We start from the raw sequence: 20,748 nt of genomic DNA, 5'->3' as shown, positions 1-20,748 counted from the left end.
GTCAAAATGTCCAGTAACCCCTTTAGTTTTTAAAAAAATTATAGGACATTTTAAAATTTTACTGGACAATGTCCCGTGTCCTGTGCTTATTTCCGGCCCTGCTTACTCCTTAACTCCACCACTCCACCTCTTTCTCTATCCTCCAAGCTCCAACTTTCAGCGTTCTGATTGGTCAGTTTGAGGTTTGTAATTTTCCCGCCAATAAGTTGCATAATCAGCGTCAGAGCCCCGTTTCCCGCGCCCGGCAGCCTTTTGTTTTGTACGTCTGTCGAATTCGATGTGCCGCTTTTGTGCACTCCTTTAATCGTATTTTTACGCAAATATATATGAATATATCGTCGTAAACCCTTAAAAAATTATTGTCTGGTTATAATTATAAGTGATTAAATCGTTGTGAAACTGTAAATATCGTAAAAACAAAAGATATGTCGGACACAGAGTTCCAAGTTGAGGAGGAAGGCCAAGGCCCGGAAGAAGAAGAGGTTGAAGAACAAGAAGCAACAACAGTGGCGGAAAACAATGGGGATGGGGAAGAAGTGGCGGAAGCGAATGCTGAGGTATTAATTGAGTTTTTAACAGTTAATTAATGAACTTAAGTAATTATACTAATTAAATCTTTAGAATGAAAGTCCACCAGCTGCTGATGGAGAAGAAAGTACAGCAGGAAAATCAACTGATGAAAAAGATTTCAATCAGAAATTGGTAAATTAATTAATTTAATTATAATAATTAAGTACTTTTATGTACTTTAATCAAGCATTTTCTATTCATAGTGCGTCGATAGAGCGAAACGCTTTGATTATCTGTTGCAACAAACGGAAATTTTCTCTCACTTTATGGCAAGTGGCACCCAAAAAGCTGAAGCCGCTTCTCCGTTAAAACTAAAGCCTGGTCGACCAAAAACCAAGAAAAATGATGAGAAGGCTAAACTATCAGCCATGGGAGAGTAAGTTTAAATTAAAATATGATTAAACCAAGACAGATTAAATTCATTGCATCTTAATTCAGTTTTCGTCATCGTAAAACTGAGCAAGAAGAAGATGAGGAGCTTCTTTCTGAAAGCAGGAAAAACCTGATTGCCGTTACCAGATTTGAGGAGTCCCCTGCGTGTAAGTTTATATATCTTTTCCGTTAATTAAACATTAATTAAGTGTCTTTAATTAGATATTAACCATTAATTAAACGTCTTTAATTAGATATTAACCATTAATTAAGCATCTTTAATTAGATATTAAACATTAATTAAGCATCTTTAATTAGATATTAACCATTAAAACATCTTTAATTATATATTAACCATTAATTAAACATCTTTTATTAGATATTAACTATTAATTAAACGTTTTAATTATTAACCATTAATTAAACGTTTTAATTATATATTAACCATTAATTAAACGTTTTAATTATATATTAACCATTAATTTGACGTTTTAATTATATATTAAACATTCATTAAACGTTTTAATTAGATATTAACCATTAATTAAACGACTTTAATTAGATATTAAACATGGTGAAATGAGGGATTATCAAGTTAGAGGTCTCAATTGGATGATTTCATTGTATGAACACGGAATCAATGGGATCCTAGCTGATGAAATGGTAAATAATTAATTATTAATTAACACAAAAAATCTTTAATTAATTAGTCTAACAAAGTCTTCTTAATGTACATTAGGGTTTGGGGAAAACACTCCAAACAATTTCATTATTGGGTTATATGAAAAACCATCGTAACATTCCCGGTCCACATATGGTCATTGTCCCTAAATCGACTTTGGCCAATTGGATGAACGAATTTTCAAGATGGTGCCCTTCCCTTAGAGCAGTTTGTTTAATTGGTGATCAAGAAAAAAGAGTAAGTAATTAAAATTAAAATTAATGTAGCTTTGTAATTAATTAATTCAGATTCTAATTAATAATTACTAATTACTTAATTTTTCCAAAAAAAAAGTCTGCGTTAATCAGGGATGTTTTAATGCCTGGTGAATGGGATGTTTGCGTAACATCCTACGAAATGGTGATCAGAGAGAAATCTGTTTTGAAGAAGTTTAATTGGAGATACGTCGTTATCGACGAAGCTCATAGGATTAAAAATGAAAAGTCCAAACTCTCGGAAATCGTCAGAGAATTTAAATCCACGAATCGTTTATTGTTAACCGGAACTCCTTTACAAAATAACCTTCACGAACTTTGGGCCCTTCTTAATTTCTTACTCCCCGATGTTTTTAATTCCTCGGAGGATTTTGACGCTTGGTTCAACACAAATACTTGTCTAGAAAGCACACCCTTAGTTGAAAGATTGCACGCTGTTTTACGTCCTTTCTTATTGAGAAGGCTCAAATCCGATGTAGAAAAAAGATTGTTACCAAAGAAAGAAGTCAAAATCTACGTTGGACTCAGCAAAATGCAAAGAGAATGGTACACGAGAATCCTGATGAAGGACATTGATATTGTTAATGGAGCCGGAAAAGTAGACAAAATGCGACTGTTGAATATTCTTATGCAGTTGCGAAAATGTTGCAATCATCCTTATTTATTTGATGGAGCCGAACCTGGTAATCTTTAATTAATAATTAGTGTTAATTAACTTTTTCAGCTCAACCGAGTACTCGAAATTAACGAGTATCCGACCGAGAACTCGAAATTAACGAGAACCGGGCGCGATACTCCGACCGAGTACTCGGAAATTAACGAGTACCGGGCGAGATACTCGGACAGAGTGCTCGAAATTATCGAGAACCGGGCGCGATACTCCGACAGAGTACTCGAAATTATCGAGTATCGGACGCGATACTCCGACAGAGTACACAAAATTAACGAGAACCGGGCGCGATACTCGGACAGAGTGCTCGAAATTATCGAGAACCGGGCGCGATACTCGGACAGAGTGCTTGAAATTATCGAGAACCGGGCGAGATACTCGGACAAAGTGCTCGAAATTAACGAGTATCGGGCGCGATACTCGGTCAGAGTACTCGATATTAACGAGTATCGGGCGCGATACTCCGTCAGAGTACTCGATATTAACGAGTATCGGGCGCGATACTCCGTCAGAGTACTCGAAATTAACGAGTATGGGGCGCGATCATCCGTCCGAGTACTCGAAATTAACGAGTATGGGGCGCGATACTCCGTCCGAGTACTCGAAATTAATTAACGAGTATGGGGCGCGATACTCCGTCCGAGTACTCGAAATTAATTAACGAGTATGGGGCGCGATACTCCGTCCGAGTACTCGAAATTAATTAACGAGTATCGGGCGCGATACTCCGTCCGAGTACTCGAAATTAATTAACGAGTATCGGGCGCGATACTCCAATAGAGTACTCGAAATTAATTAACGAGTATCGGGCGCGATACTCCGTCCGAGTACTCGAAATTAATTAACGAGTATGGGGCGCGATACTCCGTCCGAGCACTCGAAATTAACGAGTTCATGGTTTTGCGCGCTTTCCAGGCCCTCCTTACACAACTGATTCTCATCTCGTTTACAATTGTGGTAAAATGGTTATTATGGACAAGCTTTTACCGAAACTTCAAGAACAAGAATCTAGAGTCTTAATCTTTTCTCAAATGACTCGTATGTTGGATATCCTCGAAGATTATTGCTTATGGAAGCAATATCCGTACTGTCGTCTCGATGGTCAAACTAATCACGAGGACAGAGAGATATCCATCGACGAATTTAACAAACCAAACAGTGAAAAATTCATATTCCTGTTAAGTACTAGGGCTGGTGGTTTGGGTATTAATTTAGCCACCGCTGATGTTGTGCTAATATTCGATTCGGATTGGAACCCCCAAGTTGATCTACAAGCTATGGTATTTAGATTTATTCACTAAACACGACGATTAGTTTTAATGGTTTTTAATTAAAACCAATCAGGATCGCGCTCATCGTATCGGTCAAACGAAGCAAGTAAGGGTTTTTCGTATGATTACCGAAAATACGGTTGAGGAACGTATCGTTGAGAGAGCTGAAATGAAACTGCAACTGGACAACGTGGTCATTCAACAAGGTCGACTGGTCGATGCCGCTTCGGCTAAATTGGGCAAAGAAGAAATGTTGGGCATGATTCGACACGGAGCCGATCACATCTTCGCTTCCAAAGATAGCGAAATTACGGACGAAGATATTGATGCCATTTTAGCCAAGGGACAAAAGAAAACTGAAGACCTACAGAAGCGTTTACAGACGATGGGAGAAAGCACCTTGAGAAATTTCACCATGGAACAACCGGAAAGCGTTTATAATTTTGAAGGACTCGATTATCGAGAGAAAAGGAAAGCTGCAGGATTGGGTCATTGGATCGAACCGCCGAAGAGAGAACGTAAAGCCAACTACGCCGTTGATGCTTATTTCCGTGAAGCTTTAAGGGTTAGCGAACCCAAAGCCCCTAAAGTAAACATCTTCATCGAGTTTAACTCTTTATTTAAGAGTATTTAGACTTAAAACGTCGTTTTTAGGCTCCAAGACCACCGAAACAGCCGAACATTCAGGACTTTCAATTTTTCCCTCCTCGATTATTTGAACTCCTTGATAAGGAGATTTATTATTATCGTAAAACAATTGGGTATAAAGTCCCAAAGAATCCCGACTTAGGAAGTGACGCCACTCGAGTTCAAAAAGAGGAACAGGGCAAAATTGACGAGAGTGAGCAACTTACCGAAGACGAGTTGGCTGAGAAAGAAAGGCTCTTAAATGAAGTTAGTTAGTTAGTTAGTTGTTTAACCAAAAACTTTAAATTTCAGCACCCTAACTAACACTTTTCGTTAGGGTTTCACTAATTGGACAAGGAGAGACTTCAATCAATTCATCAAAGCCAATGAAAAGTACGGGCGAGATGACATTGAAAATGTTTCTCGTGAAGTTGAAGGTAAAACTCCCGAAGAAGTGATGGAATATTCCGCAGTGTTTTGGGAACGTTGTCACGAATTACAAGATATTGAAAAGATTATGGCACAAATTGAAAGAGGAGAAGCGAGAATACAACGTAGGGCCGGTATCAAAAAGGCATTAGACATTAAGGTTTGTTCGCTCGCTCTTCGGTAACGGAGTTTTCGATTATTGTTAAGTTAACGTTGGTTGAGGTTTTTTTCTTTATAGATGGCTAGGTACAGGGCACCATTTCATCAGTTACGTATTGCCTACGGTACCAACAAGGGCAAAAATTATACGGAAGAAGAAGACCGCTTTTTGGTTTGCATGTTACATAAACTCGGATTCGATAAAGAGAACGTTTACGACGAGTTAAGGGCAGCCATAAGACAAGCGCCGCAGTTTCGCTTTGATTGGTTTATCAAATCACGTACAGCAGCTGTAAATATACTCGAATTTATTTAACTAATTTTTTAATTAGTAATTGCGTTCCTAATTAATTAGCCTTATTCCTGATCAGCGCCACCTACCCATAGCGGTGACTTTGAGAACTACTGTAAACGGCAAGCCAATGAGATGCCGCTATAATCTGGTGACGTCACTGACGGGCACTCTCGGGGTCTTACCAAAAATGACGTCACCAGATTTTAGCGACATCTGATTGGCTTGCCGTTTACAGTAGTTCTCAAAGTCGCCGTTATGGGTAGGTGGCGCTGATCAGGAATAAGGCTAATTAATTAATAAATTTTAATCACTCGTTAAGGAATTACAAAGAAGATGCAACACTTTGATTACGTTGATCGAAAGAGAAAATCAAGAATTGGAAGAGAAAGAAAAAGCGGAAAGGAAAAAGAGAGGTCCTAAAGCGCCCGCTAAAGGAACGAGTGGTAAACGTAGAATGGATACACCATCAGGCGGAGGTCGCAAACGAAGAAAGTGAAGTTAATTACATTTAACTCTTCATTAACTTTTCATGAGCAGGTTTTAAATTAATTGTACGGAAAGATTCAAAGGTGTATGTAAACTTCATGGTATATTTAATGTTATTTTTGTTTCCCTTCTCCCTTGTGAACAAAATTAAAGGGTTTTTAGGATTCATTCCACAAAATAATTAGTTTTAAATTAATTAAAATATATTTGAAGGGGTAGGAATTAATTATATTAAGGTTTTGAATTGAAACATTTGATTTATTGTATTGGCGATGTCTTCAAGAGACATGGACTCGTCATGATGATGACAGTTGCACAAAGCCAAGTCTAAAGGTGAGCTGGTTGGAGATTCTTCACCAGATGACGACGATGTGCGCGTCATTCCGTTTTCTATAAACTTAATTGAATTTGCGCGTAATTAAAACATTTGTTGCATTGGCGATGTCTTCAAGAGACATGGACTACTCATCATCACGACACTCTAAAGGTGAGCTGGCTGGAGGTTTTTCACCAGATGACGAAGATCTGCGCGCGTCATTCCCTTTTCTATAAACTTAATTGAATTTGCGCATAATTAAAACATTTGTTGCATTGGCGATGTCTTCAAGAGACATGGACTAGTCATGATGATGATGATGACGCGCTAAAGGTGAGCTGGCTGGAGGTTTTTCACCAGATGACGACGATGTGCGCGTCATTCCGTTTTCTTATAACTTAATCGAATTTGCGCATAATTGAAACATTTGTTGCATTGGCGATGTCCTCAAGAGACATGGACTAGTCATCATCATGACACACTAAAGGTGAGTTGGTTGGAGATTCTTCACCAGATGACGACGATCTGCGTGCGTCATTCCCTTTACTATTAACTTAATTGAAAGAAATCGGCGCCACTAACTGTGGCACAGCATAGGTTGGGTGGGACACCTATAAATGGGGGAGGAATAGTCGGACTCAATGGTGAAGGGCAGTACAGGGAAATAGCACACTTCCTTTGGTTCAAAACCAATGAGTTTTATATGAACGTTTAATAGTAAAAAAAGCATGACTGATTTATTCTTTCGGATAACTTTTTTCTTTTACTGTGAATGGGATGGGAATAATAGATAATACATGATTTCACGTACATTAAAATTACGTGCAAAATTTAATTGCAATTTAAAAATTACACAGTTTAATCACTGTCACTAGAACTATCATCATCATCGTCGCCTTCATTCTCTTCGTCAGATTCATCCACATTGTTTTGACCACCACTCTTTTTTGACGCTTTCTTCGCCTTCTTAAGTTGTTTCTCTAAAACGACAAAGTGAAAAACAAAATTAGTATTTAAACCTAATTGGAATGATTAATTTAATCGCGTACTTAATTTCATAGGCTTCTTCTTCTTGTTTTTAAGAGCGTACAAGACAAAGACCCTTTTATCCTGGATTGTAGCTAAATTGGCGTTCTTGAAGGCGTCGGCCGCGTCTTTTTCATCGGCAAACCATACGTGACACGTTCTGCAAGTGTAAAACGTTAGCTTTCTTTCTTAAGACGATTCTGAACCGCTTTTCTTACTCTTTAACGTCTCCTTTGGGTTTCAAACTGACTTTTTCAGCCTTAGGAAATAATTTACTAATATCTTGAAGAGTGGTTGTTGGTGGAATGCCCCGAATGAATAGTTTCTTAGGGTTAATTGGTTTAGTAACGGGAGGTTTTCGTTGTTCCATAATTCTACCACTTTTGGCCCCAACGTAATCAACAAGGACTTGTTGATCCCCTAATTTTTGACTCTTTAATCTGCGTATTTCCTTCTCGGCCGTTTCTTCGGTGTCAAATTCCAAGAAAACAAACCTAAAAATCGTAAAACATTCATTAGCAATGTGAAAATCGAGAGTTCGTTAGAGTTACCGTACCTATTCCACTTGTTTTTATCTTTCTTATTTTTCCTAACGAACAACCTCAAAGCGGTGGCTTTAGGAACTAAGGATTTAAGAGTTGTCTCATCAATTCCTTCTGGTAAATTGCCAATGAATAACGAACGCGCGTCCAATTCCCTTTTCCTATCAGCTTCAAGAGCGAGAATGTCATTTTGGTCAATTTTTACTTTCTTGTGTGTTTCATTATCTTCATCGTCATCACTTTCTTCAATTTCGCGTTTCAAAGTGACTTTAGGAGTTTGTACTTTATTCTGCGTTTGCTCAGCAGCCTTTTTAACTTGCGGCAGTGTTTTAGGTTTTTGTTGGGGTGTTTTAGCTGGGGTTTTCTGTTGAGGAGTCTGATTTTGTTTGTTAGGTTTTTGCTGAGGGGTTTTAGCTTTCTCATCTTCACTACTATCATCATCTTCATCGTCGTCGTCATCTGATGACGGTTCTTTTTTAGTTGCAGCTAATACTCCTGGGAATTGTTTGAGTTGTCGTTTAGGTGCTGTACTATTATTCTTTGCTGGTGAACCACCTTTTTCGTCACTATCTTCACTGTCATCATCATCATCATCGTCGTCATCAGATGATTCTTCTTTTTTGTTTGCATTTGTTACTGGAGTTTTCTTTGGGGTGACTTTGGGTTTTTTACTTTCTAGAGGAATGAAGGACTCCTCTTTACCACCCTTGTCATCTGAATCATCATCATCTTCGTCGTCGTCGTCATCATCATCTGACTCGTCATCTCCACCTTTAGATTTTGTTGGTTTTCCACCCAAAACTGCCTTCAAGTCATTTTTGAAGGAATCTAATTTTCCTTCTCCTTTTTCATCTTCACTGTCATCATCATCATCATCTTCTTCATCGTCGTCATCATCATCATCACCACTGCTTTCTTCCTTAGCCTTAGCCTTAGCCTTAGGAGCTTTAGCTCCATTTGATTTTTCCGCAGCTTGATCTTCCTCCATGGATGACGACTCTTCTTCACCAGAATCTTCACTTCCATCCTCAATCTTTATCTTCTTATTTTCAGAATCGTTTTTAATATCAGTATCCATTGATTCTTCATTATCTTCATCATCGTTAAAAGATTTCCGTTGTTTCTTGAAGGAATTTTCTCCGTCATTGCTGCTAAAACTGTTGTTTCGATTGTTGTTATATCCACCTCCTCCGCCGCCTCCTCTGTTAAAACCGCGTCCTCCTCTGAAGTTTCCTCTGCTAGGAGATCTACCCCTTCCTCCGTCATAACCTCCTCGTCCTCGGCCACCACCACCTTCATAACCTCCGCGACCACCTCGTTTCATCCAACCGCCTCTACCACCCCGTGAATCTCCTCTTCCTCTATCAACCCAGCCTCCTCTTCCGCGTGAACCTCCTCTAGACTATTGAAATTAACACGAAAAACATTCAAATTATAAATCATATCCTCTATGGCTTATGCTCTATAGAAAAACAATGGCTATCTCTTTAAGCCTTGGCTAAAACCACGCTTACAAAAACTTATTATACTTACATCATTATTCCAACCACCACGTCCGCGACCACGACCTCTTCCGCCACCTCCTCTATTGAAACTTCCTCCTTCGTCTCCCATAATTTGTTATTATACTTTTAATTAATTAACTTTATTATATTCTAAATTTTCAAATTTCTTAAATCAACCGCTACCGACAACAACGTGGTGAACAAGAATTGTGCCTTGTGGGGGTTCGGCCAATGACGCGCCAGAATGCGCTCCACGTGGGTTTAATTTTGCACGCGAAGTTGGCCCTCTATATTTACAACCGGTTACACCTAGATGGCGGTAGGTTCGCGTATTTTTTATCAGACGATACTAAAAAGCGGGAGGACCGGGCGGGAAACCGGAATGGTGAAAGTTGCAGTTTGAAGGAAAAATTTGCTGCATTATTAGGCTTTAGTTTAAAAAGAAACCACCTCGTTTAATTTTCATACAAATTTAATAGAAAATCAATCTTGTGTGAAGAACGTATGAAAGAATACAATAACCCTCAGATGCTATGTTTAGCAAAGGATGGGGATGCGATGTCTCCAACCCAATAATTTTCCTTTTAGAGGAATAATTAATATTTTTCTTTAAAAAAACGCACGCGTTAAGCCTCGTTAATTACTCGCCTTTTACAATATGTTTTTGCTTATAAATCATAGGTCCGTAAACGGTAAAATTTGATTCTTTCCCTTTGCTTATCGTTCATAAACGCGGTTTGCCAACCATGGAGTAGATCTAAAAGAAAGTTTTCTTTTTTAGGCCTAATGATGATTACATCACGATGTTACGCGGTTTCTGAAAGACATCCATTTCCAGAGATCAGAGAGTAAATGGAAGGTCGTTGATAAAGAGCCAGAGGCTTCATATTTCATGGTGAGTCATTTTTAAAATTATTTGACCTCGGGTGACCTTAAGAGTAGCCATGACATCGCATGTTTGGGAAAGACAAAGTCTTAGCTAAACCCTAATGAAAATATGGTAATATATGAAATTGTTCACTGAAATTTTGGTTTTAAATGTGAAGATGTCTTTAAAATTGTGTAATACCTTTGACCTAAACTTTCCCGGCCTCTACTAAACATTGCGACTCATAGTTGGTAAAATAAAACCAACCCAACTCTCCCCTTGAAATAACTTCCAAAGCCTCATCCCAATTCTTTTTAAAAAAAATGCAAAGAGATAAGATATTGTCAAATATTAGGAATTAGGCTTATCAAAGTAAAGAAATGGAAAAAAAGGCGCGTGGCCTAAAGGTTGATTGCCGCCGGGTGTCCTATGATAGTGCGGTTGCGGTTCCCCCCATTTTAAACCTGTTTTGCCCATTTTTGCGTCAACCCCTTTTCACCCCACTTTAACCCCCCTCCCCTTTACGACAGGTAGAGTAGGCCTACAAAATGCTACATGTTATTCCAGAAGTAAATGCCCTTTAGAAATTATCAAAACTTCCTTCCAACAAACATTGATGGTTATGTGGACTACAATTGTATCAAACAATACGGAGTTTGGTTGACTGGTAACCTCTAAGCCCTGCCTAAAGTCTTTGTTGTCCACAATCACATTTCGTCATAGCCCACTCGATCTCGCGCGACATGACGCAAGCTTGTGTCCGTGAGCGCGGATCGAGTGGGCTATGATCAAGCAGACGATACTATGACCCTCCCCTTTTGAAAAGGTTCAACAGTAGTGTATATTTCTTTGATAACTTCAAATTTACTTTATTTCTGGTTATTCCTCAGTCGGTCAGGTATTTTTCCCGACGCCCTGAAGGTAGGCACTACTTTAAAGAAAAAAAAAAATGTTTTTTAGGGATTGACAATTAAGATTTTATTACGCAGAGACGTTCTTTTTTTTATTTATTTATCTCAAATTATCTCTGAATAACTTGGAAAAACACACCTTAAACGCGATCTTATTGGTTGGTAATCTCTTATTGAGAAAATCGTAGTAGTAAAGTTGCCTATCTTATTTAGTTACGTAACCCAACATTGGCGTATTTTCGGCCTTGTTTCGCGGTTAATCAGGCGTTTCACGTCATCAAATCACCACCGCTATTTCTTCGCTCGTAAATTAGTTTTTTTTTTTCAAACTTTAAAATAATCGGCAGATATAATTTTTTTCAGTTTAGTTTTTCCGTATGACCCACAATCTGTAAACGCGCGCGAAAAATTTTGGCGCGTAGTTTTAGGTTGAAAAACATAATTTTGGCGCGAACTTATACGTATAAAAACTTTTGGCGCGAACTTTTACGTATAAAAACTTTTGGCGCGAACCTTTACGTATAAAAACTTTTGGCGCGAACCTTTACGTATAAAAACTTTTGGCGCGAACCTTTACGTATAAAAACTTTTGGCGCGAACCTTTACGTATAAAAACTTTTGGCGCGAACCTTTACGTATAAAAACTTTTGGCGCAAACCTTTACGTATAAAAACTTTTGGCGCGAACCTTTACGTATAAAAACTTTTGGCGCGAACCTTTACGTATAAAAACTTTTGGCGCGAACCTTTACGTATAAAAACTTTTGGCGCGAACCTTTACGTATAAAAACTTTTTTAGTTGAAAAACATAATTTTGCCGCGAACTTTTAGTTGAAAAACATAATTTTGCCGCGAACTTTTGCGTATAAAACTTTTGGCGCGAACTTTTACGTATAAAAACATAATTTTGGCGCGAAATTTTAGGTAAAAAAAATTTTGGCGCGAACTTTTACGTATAAAAACATTTGGCGCGAACTTTTACGTCTACTGTATTAATTTTTGCAGTTGAAGGCTAAAATATAGACGAGTTATGTCATTGAACTAGATAGGTAACTATTGCATTTAACCCCGTTTTCCGTAGTTAATTTTAAATATTACGGTGTACAAAACGCTACTTTCGTTTGTACACTAAATAACAACATCGGTTCGCGGGTTTATACAAAAGTTAAGGAAGCCAATTTTTGGCGGTAAGTTTTGACGCTAATATTATCATTTAACGACTTTCCTGGGCATTTTTTGGATACACTTTTGTAAAAGGAGAGATTATAGATTGCATAATAAAGTAATCGTGCTTTTTCTAGCGATAAATTTAAACCCAAAATATTCACAGGAAAAAAAAAATAGAATAATAATAAAGAAATTCGGATATTTAATTTTTATATCCATTTTTTATTTAAATACATAGTTTATTTATTTTTATTTTATATCTATGTTAGAATCAAATTCAAAACGTTAAATTTAAGTAGTAGTTCACGAGTTTAAAAGTAAATCCAATCCCCCAAAACTAAAAAAAGAGAAAAATAAACTGGGATAATTTAAATATAAAAATTAATAATTTGATTTTTAAATGAAGCCAAAAACCATTTTTTCTTTCTTGTGTTTTAGGAATGTCCCCTGGCGGTAAAGACTTCACGTGAAAAGTCACCTGTGCGCGAAGCTACTTTAAATGTGGCAGGCAGGCAGCCTGTGGTTATGCCCTCCCTTGCCGAGTCTTTATCCCCCCTACATGTCTTTGCATCAAAGCGTCAGGTCTAGCTTGTAGCGCTAACCAAGTACGCATTCTTTCGGCCTGCATTTTTTAAAGAACGGGCAAAGGCGAGACTAGACTCTCAAAAGTCTGTTGAATACCTGAGACCTGATCGTAGGTAGTTTTTACCAACCCGAAAAGAAAAAAAAAATCCAGGAAAAAAAATTATTGAAAGTTTTTCTCTTCAGTCGGGTCTCGAGTTTTGTTGTTATCGGGTCGGTGATAAAAAGTTGGTGGCACGCCCGGTGGTTGTCGTGACTCGTGTGGTGTGCGTCCCGTCGCGTTTCCGACCGTCCAGTCGGTCAGTGGGACAATTATTTGCCCATCCCTTAAAACCACCTAAAGATCAAAAGGTCAAGACCTTTCTCTAGACTAATAAATTAAAAACAACCCTAAAGTGTATCAAAATGGCCGCCATGTTCAAAATAAGTTCTATGAAATCACCCATGATTTTCGCTACAACTCCATCATCTACTAACACTAATTCGAACCAGAGTCACCGCGTCTCTGTTATGGTAAATGGATCAGTTATATCCGAGGAAGAATCGAATCGTTTGAAAGCTATCAATAGTAACACCGAACATCGTGTTGTCCTCAATAACAACGGGGTCATATCGGGTAACAAAGGTCGGGTATTGATCGCGAAATCGAACGATACCTCCAAAATTTATCTGGAAGGTAAACCGGTGACGGCGGAGGATAGTAGTAATGCCGTATTGGTCGGGTCTAACCACTCGAGCGTAACGGCGCCCGTTTCTTCTGTTGGAACTACCTCGATTAGGGTGAGCGAAGTTCTTAATCGCGATGCGGCAGCTTCGTCCATCAACGAAGATTGCGCTCGGACCATTCGCGATTCGTCGGTGGTTCGTGCCAGTGTGGAGCCGGTTGTTGGTAGTACAACAGTTAGGCTAGAGCCGCTAGCGGACGATAGTAGAGTTCTTAACGAAACAACCTCGGTTCTGGTGGTAAAACCCGGATTAACCCTCGAGCAGGAAGAGTTTAAAAAAGATTCTAGTAATAGCCCCGTTTTATCGGAGCAGCGCAGAAGCGGTGGCAACAGGTTTCCTTTAGTTCATCAGTCGCGTTTCGATGAAGAGACTGACGGACCACCTAGGATAGTCGGGTCCATTTCTTCCTTTAATCATATAGTGTCCGTTAAAACGGTCACCACGTCACCGGTGTCGTCCACTATGGTCCCCGGGGCACCTGACCAGAAAACCCCCAATGAAAATTGTGGTCAAAAATCTTACGATTTAGATGACCGTAACGCGGCATCCGATGTCTCCGTTAAGGTAACGCAATACGTCACCTTGGGAGGAGGTAATGTCGATGGATCAATCGTCGCCACTCAGGAAGAATGGATTAAGAACGAAGTTAATTTAGTGCCAAATTTAGATGATTCCTTAATGGAGGGGAAGATAACTTCAACTTCTTCGGACATTGGTGGTGGTAATGGTGCTGAGGATATGAACGTTATTCGCATCAATAATAATAACAACATCAATAACAACCCCGAGGACATTGACGTTGTCGCGGAAGGAATTAAGTTGAGGGTTTCATTTGGAAGTAACCGTCGAGACCATCAAGAAGAGATGGTTAGTCGAAGCCCCGATGATGGATACCACGATGATGATACTCTTAGCGAAGAAGAATCCGGTCTCCAACATCCCGTTGTTATTAATGAAACGGTTCCATCTGCAAATGACGGGATACACGTGGCCATCCCTGTTAGATTGACATCCGACTCGACCACCAATTATGACAGGGAAATGAGATTCATTACGATGAACCACGTTAGACATGACAGCGACGTTTTTGATGATGACGCCAATAGCAGCTTGGGTTCCGAGACCGGAACTATATTGTCTCGAAGAGGAACCATTCGCGGAATGAAGAACCATGTCAGGAGTAGCATTGCAGCTTTTCTAGAGAATATGGCATCCAAAGTAAGTCCCATTTCTGTTTTCTTTTTTAGTATCTTGTTTGGTCAATGTTTGTTGTTGTCAAACTGTTATTTACTTTAATCCTGCGAACCGGGTCGAAGATTACGCGTTACAAACAGGGTTGCGATAACGGTACCTGGAGATCCAGGATTACAAGGGAAAGTCAGGGAGTGTGTGAAATATCAGGGAGAATTCGGGGAATTTTAAAACTGTTAAATTAAAGTTAATCGGGGGAAATTGGGACTATCAAGGAAAATCATTTCAAAAATTTTGAAATGAAAAATCTATATCATTCTTACTGATTGAAGTCATCTTAAAATTTTTAACAAGAAAAATATATTTCAATTCTCCTGATAAATGAATACCTCTAATTTGACCTTTACCCTCGCTATAGGGCACACATTTCGGGGGTTGGGTTTCTATGTAAGGAGGTTATTGATAATAGAAACGCATCATGGCTCACGAGCTAAAATTAAAATTATAATCATAATATATGCATTTTCGTATGTATATATGTATGAAATGAAATATGATATAAAAAACCTTACAAGGAAATTAGGAATATCTGTTCGTGATACTTGGCGTGCGTCAAAAAGGAAATCTATACGCTATAGCGTGACACTATCCATTAAAGCGTGAATACGGTCGTTGTCACGGGATTTAAAATACATATTTTCATCACTCTGAATAACAAGTGTTAGGCTCTTAGTGTACTAACATAAGTTTATAAGTGATATGTTAGTTCCATAATTATTACACTGCCTATACGAGTTCGTAATGCTACTGAGAGACTTACAGCTCGAGATAACTAGTTCTAGCAGAACGACAAGCCAGAATTGAAGTCCATACACTAGGTGGTGGTTAATTTTGCATGCAGGACCAAGTTTCATCTAGGTCCTATTTAGTCTGCATTACTAAGCCCAAATTTGACAGCAGCGCCTCACCAGGCGTATGTCGCTTTGCCCTGATTCTATGACCTACCTCACTCACTTCAAAATTACAAGCTCCAGTTTCTAAGTTACCAGAATTTACAAACTTATGGAAGGAACATATCTTATGAACTTATGGTGTAAGAACCCAAAACAAAAATTCGTATTGACGCTCAAGGAAATGCAATAGGTTGTAAAAACATGGTCTCTATTCTACGTATTGTTATTTATTTACCAATGAAAACTAGCTAAGTGTAAATAACGGTTGAATTGCACTCGCAATTTACTGGCAACACTTGTGAGAAGTGAATTTCGTTAACAAAAAGGCAGTGCGTTACGCGATTGGTCGGAGGTGCTTATTTCAAATTATCTACGAAATCTAAATTGAATTTTAAAATCATTCTGGGCTAAATAATAATTTCCTGTGCAGATTGGTCTTATAATAAGTAGAAGAATCTATTTTAAAAAAATCAATTGATTTTCCATTTCACCCTCCCTTTAAGCTGAAATTAAATATTTCTGGTATTAACCATTACGTATTCTTTTGAAAATTAGATTAAAGTATTAGTAATTTTATAATTTAATATCTCGTACCTTGGTACACGAAAAAACCCCGTATAAATTAGTAGTCTTTCAAACAACTTTTTAAAAATTAAAGAGGTCAAAAATTATTTATTTAGTCTGGGTTAAATTTTATATAATGTGTATCAAAGAAATAAAGAAAAAAAAATTAATATTATTTCCTCGTAATTACCCGTAGTTCAATTACATTCCTCGTCTAGTGAGTGATACACTTCCGCGATTATAGTGTTTATAAGAAGTGTTAACCGCAACACCAGTTATACTTCCGGTTGGTTACCAAACAGAAGAATTTTTTTTTAAGAAATTTTCGAATTTGATCATTATTTAGTTGTTTTCTTTATTTTTCATTTTTTTTTATAAAAGGATATACTTTCTTTCTTTCTTTAAAATCAATTTGAAAATAAAAACTAGTTTTGAACGGTTTCGGTTGTTTTTAGACTCTCGAGTGAAATTGCCTGGAAATAATGTGTTTATTTCATCTAAAAAGTTGCTAAATTTTGATTTTTGAGCTTTAAAAAATGCTGAATTGAAATTATATATAAAGAAAGGTTTAAAAAACTGTATTAAAAATGGAAACCTCAATGGTGGTATGGTTCGATAGCTATCCTAGCTGATTTCCTGACTGACTTCGATATCAGGGAAATCAGAAACATGACAAAAGTAAAAGTTTCAAATCAATTAGCTCAAATGATTGTCGTGGAATTTGTCTCAAAAATTAGCTTACAATATTTTCTACTGACTTTCCTGACTTCGTGGTCAGGAACTCGAAAACGTTATAAATGTTATATTGTCAGGTCGTAAAAAATGGGGTGCTATTTTAGTTTTGGATAATTTTAAACATTTTACTGTTTTTTATTATTTATTAAAAGATAGGTTCTAGTTTTTATGAAAATCGATTGAAAATTTTCAAATTCCAGTTTTGTTTACCACAAAATTCAATTAGTCTAGTTTTTTTAATATTAATTATAGAGTGAAATTATACGTTTTTCAAATTAAATCACAAATTTGAACCTAATTCGATGTGAGAGGAAAAAATATATATTTGACAATTACTAAATTTTTATTGAAATTTAATTTGAAAATGACCAAAAAATTATTTAAATATAATTTGAAGAAATGTTGAAAGTACCCAAATATACTTTTCATTCACCTTCTCTTTAGGTTCGGCACATTAGTGCATTACCCCTTTCCCTTCCTGACAAACCAACCACACTTAAATAATAAAAAAAAGAAAGAGGAATTAATTTTAATCAATATTAGGATATCCAAAGATAGCAATACAGGAAGGAAGCGAGAATTATTTTAATTTCCGTTTACCGAAACCTTAGGGGGATTTTTTTTCTTCTATCACTTATTTGATATACTTAGAAAGTCTCCTATATATTTATATAATTTTATATTAGTTTTAATTTTAGTCCCCAAAATGATAATAAAAGTGTATAGGTACTCATCCTTCAGGGTACAAAAAACCGAAATATATATTAAAAAAAAAACGAGTTGACCCCAAAGTGGCGATAAAGGCCGCGCATTCGTTTATAGAGTACTAGAAAATTCCATTGCATCGAGTTTGTTTCAACTTCTTCCAAGTTCTGAGTCCAGGGATAAGTTAAGATATTTTTTTTATTTTTTTAAATTCAAGTTTTGGTTAAGGGTACTTAGGTTTGGGTGCTAGAAAATAAAAGTATATTAAACCTAATACTCAGAAGTAATTAAAAGTAACTTTCCTTTACTCATAACAAACAATCTTTTATAGTTACACTAGCTGTTACCCGCGGCGTCACGCCTTCCATCAAAGTTATATAAAGAATGGGTGGATTTTACTGATGACTAATATTTTTGTAGTGCTCACCCTAGGAGCGAAGGCACTCGGCGTTGCCCGTCAGCCCGTCGGTACATTTTTTATTACTTTTCACGCGGACATTATTCCATAAAGAAGGGTTTTTAAGTTTTTGGCCGCCATTTAAAAAGATGACAACAAATAGAACCCAAAGACCTTTCAGCCCGTCTATAGGTTAAAGGAAACCAGTGTACTAAATATTTGTGAAATCGGTTGAAACGCGCGAAGATTTTTTACATTTCTGAGCGCCATTTATTAAGATGGCGGCGGATTGGAAAAAATCTTTTTTAGTACGCGCCTACTACTTATGAGTAACGTTCCTGCAAATGTTCAGCCTTCTAGGGCAAACGGTTTGGGCTGGGCGTTGTGTAGTTACATTTTTCAAATTCAAGTTTTTAGTTAAGGTAAAAATCCAATTGATCCATTTCTTCAGGTTTAATATACTTTTATTATAAAATAAGGGAACGCTCTTGTTTCTTAAATGTTTTTTTTTTTTTTTCTTCAACAATTTTTTAAAGAAATTTGGAGTTGATTCGAAAAACGATAAAATGCTACCTTGGTAAGCACCTCGTTTGAACTCTTCACGGGTCAATTGAGATCAATTCGGATTACTTTTAATGCTCATATAAAAAACTCCCGAAATTTCTCGAAGGGGATGGTTTTAAAAATTTAACAGAAACATTCCTGAAATTGTTGTTAAACCACGGTGTGCGCCTCCAATTATTTTAAAATCAATTTTTGAAATGTTATTGCGTCTCTGAAGGTCGCAATGCCAGAAATTGAATTAAATTTAGTTGCAGAAGGATTTTTTAAATAGTTCTCTTCAAGAGAAGTGTATTAAAAAGCGGTCGGGGTAATTGCAACATGGTTCTTCCCAACATCATTTTACATTTGTAGTACTCAAGGTTACTAAACCGAATCACATACGCGATAAATAGTTCCTAGCTCATCATTACTCTATTAGCGCTACTTAACTATTTGTCAAGGCGCATGCATGCGCTTGCGGATTAATTTTTGTCCCACGTCAAGACAATCAAGGTTTGTGTCTACTTGATTGCTAAGGATTTAGTAAATACCAAACAGTTATAGAATTCACCCTAGCACGTTGCAATAGTTATCCATCTGAAGTTTGATGAGCATAGGAGCGAACAAAATGGGTACGTGAGCATGGGAAGAATCATGTTACATAGAGTGTCACTCTTCTTCAATTATCCCCTTCTGACTATACTAAACCGAAACTTAATTAAAATTAAAATTTAGGTTTGGCAATGGCCAGCCCTTGAATCTCGCTAAACTTAAAAGTACATTCATCCTTGGAACCGGTAACTCTTCTTATGTAGAACCAGTTTATTCTTGTGTTAATATCTAGTGGTTCTTAGGTTGGAATCAAGAAAAGATAATTTTTGTTCATTTCTAAATTTTATGATTATGTTTTTTAACCCTGCGTCCCATCTCTCTCTATAAAGCGAGATCCGTTTATGTTCAAGTTATTTATATTAAACCTCGAAACTAGTTTTTAATTTACTATTGCAAAGAAACCAGTCGAAAGAACCATCTATCAAAGCGACTCTGTTGAAAAATTGGTACCGACATTATTACGAAACACCAACCAAACATAATTCGAATGCTGGAATTGATTATTTTATTTGAAGTTAAAATTTGAGAAAAAAATCACCAATAATATACGCATAAGTTTATAAGATATGTTCCTTCCATAAGTATGACACTACCTATACTTCGTAATGCTACTGAGAGACTTACAGCTCGAGATAACTAGTTCGAGGGAGAACGACGGAAGCGGTCAATTGAAGTCCTACACTCGGTGGTGGTTAATTTTGCAGGACTTCCATCTAGGTCCTATTTAGTCTGCATTGCTAAGCCCAAATTTGACAGCAGCGCATCACCAGGCGTCTTCGCTTTACCCTGAATCTATGACCTACCTCACTCACTTCAAAATTACAAGCTCCAGTTTCTAAGTTACCAGTGACAAACTTATATATGGAACATATCTTATGAACTTATGATATTACATTGTTGTAATATAATTATATAAATACATAGTTTTTAGACAAGTAGAATTTATACCTTTTACAGGAGGCCAGGCTACTTGGGGGTCAAAGTGCATAACTTACCAAATAGCCTGGTTGGTCTCTTGGTGTAAATGGTATCAATCCTCCTAGGCTGAAAACTATGAATAGCTCATTGAAATATTGTTGTTCAATATCCCAAAATTTAAAGTAACAATAATCGTAGAAAAACGTGTTTAAGGTCGAGTAAAAATATAATGTATTTTAAAAATAACTTTTAAAATAATTGTTCTCGCTAAGAAAAGGCCGGGTTTTTGCCGCCGGTTTCACTCCCACAAATGTATTTCGTAATTTAGGAACATAGCGTTCTAGATAATCGTGAACTTTTTAAAGTGTAGGCGCTTGTGGTTTTATCGTAGGTAGCGTGAAGTTCACGGTTAAACTTAACTTACTTGAATACGGTTTATATCCAATTAATGATGAGCATCTGATTCTGATTATATGAAAATTTAACTTATTGTTGATGTTGAATGAAAGGTATTAATATGTCTACTTACCGGTTTGAGGGAGTGCTTGTTACATGGTGGCCTTGAACTATGGGTCATCACTTAGGTTTATCGTCTCTTGTCGTTCCCGCTGAGTGAAAGATGGATTTAAGCCTTTGCTATTAGAATTCAAAGAATGATCAACTATAAAAGCAC

General features: G+C 37.1%; 3 protein-coding genes and 1 long non-coding RNA gene across 5 annotated transcripts in view; 3 read left to right on the top strand and 1 right to left on the bottom strand.

Moving 5' to 3' along the window:
* Positions 1 to 219: 219 nt before the first annotated feature.
* On the top strand, positions 220 to 5,996 carry Iswi (nucleosome-remodeling ATPase imitation SWI). The gene is made up of 13 exons (XM_089840642.1): positions 220 to 557; positions 622 to 702; positions 774 to 946; positions 1,009 to 1,109; positions 1,505 to 1,605; positions 1,682 to 1,861; positions 1,958 to 2,561; positions 3,464 to 3,828; positions 3,893 to 4,408; positions 4,474 to 4,713; positions 4,784 to 5,035; positions 5,114 to 5,326; positions 5,649 to 5,996. Exons 1-13 carry the CDS (start codon positions 426 to 428, stop codon positions 5,823 to 5,825), a joined length of 3,135 nt encoding a protein of 1,044 aa, XP_089696768.1. The 5' UTR covers positions 220 to 425; the 3' UTR covers positions 5,826 to 5,996.
* An 871-nt stretch (positions 5,997 to 6,867) lies between these two features.
* On the bottom strand, positions 6,868 to 9,441 carry LOC149718298 (uncharacterized). The gene is made up of 5 exons (XM_089840620.1): positions 9,233 to 9,441; positions 7,714 to 9,101; positions 7,376 to 7,651; positions 7,181 to 7,317; positions 6,868 to 7,111 (listed from the first exon to the last, which is right to left on the bottom strand). The coding sequence occupies exons 1-5, from the start codon at positions 9,311 to 9,313 to the stop codon at positions 6,990 to 6,992; spliced, it is 2,004 nt and encodes a 667-aa protein (XP_089696746.1). The 5' UTR covers positions 9,314 to 9,441; the 3' UTR covers positions 6,868 to 6,989.
* A 55-nt stretch (positions 9,442 to 9,496) lies between these two features.
* Positions 9,497 to 12,685, top strand: LOC149718297 (uncharacterized). 2 transcript variants are annotated; one of them, XR_016367474.1, is made up of 3 exons: positions 9,497 to 9,885; positions 9,986 to 10,099; positions 12,588 to 12,685. It is a non-coding gene; the product is annotated as an uncharacterized LOC149718297 (long non-coding RNA). The 2 variants fall into 2 exon arrangements; XR_016367468.1 differs by having other exon boundaries at positions 9,497 to 9,896.
* The window catches only part of LOC149718296 (uncharacterized), a 31,469-nt gene continuing 23,404 nt past the window's right edge, over positions 12,684 to 20,748 (top strand). The window contains exon 1 of the mRNA XM_089840611.1: positions 12,684 to 14,675. Coding sequence (XP_089696737.1) covers positions 13,137 to 14,675 — 1,539 coding nt within the window. The 5' untranslated portion in view covers positions 12,684 to 13,136. The remainder of the gene's footprint in view (positions 14,676 to 20,748) is intronic.

Source organism: Phalangium opilio, unplaced genomic scaffold, assembly GCF_054372755.1.
Source record: "Phalangium opilio isolate 3A_F unplaced genomic scaffold, DU_Popi_V2 ptg000002l_1, whole genome shotgun sequence".
Lineage (NCBI taxonomy): Eukaryota > Metazoa > Arthropoda > Arachnida > Opiliones > Phalangiidae > Phalangium > Phalangium opilio.
This window is presented reverse-complemented; position numbering and strand designations above follow the sequence as displayed.

Excerpts from the sequence above, each read along its gene's own strand:
- LOC149718298 (XM_089840620.1), bottom strand. The coding sequence starts at position 9,313 with ATGGGAGACGAAGGAGGAAGTTTCAATAGAGGAGGTGGCGGAAGAGGT. Across the intron at positions 7,318-7,375 it reads CCCAAAGGAGACGTTAAAGA|AACGTGTCACGTATGGTTTG; the intron begins GTAAGAAAAGCG and ends TTACACTTGCAG. Across the intron at positions 7,112-7,180 it reads GAAGAAGCCTATGAAATTAA|AGAAACAACTTAAGAAGGCG; the intron begins GTACGCGATTAA and ends TTGTCGTTTTAG.
- Iswi (XM_089840642.1), top strand. The coding sequence starts at position 426 with ATGTCGGACACAGAGTTCCAAGTTGAGGAGGAAGGCCAAGGCCCGGAA. Across the intron at positions 947-1,008 it reads AAACTATCAGCCATGGGAGA|TTTTCGTCATCGTAAAACTG; the intron begins GTAAGTTTAAAT and ends ATCTTAATTCAG. Across the intron at positions 1,110-1,504 it reads ATTTGAGGAGTCCCCTGCGT|ATATTAAACATGGTGAAATG; the intron begins GTAAGTTTATAT and ends GACTTTAATTAG.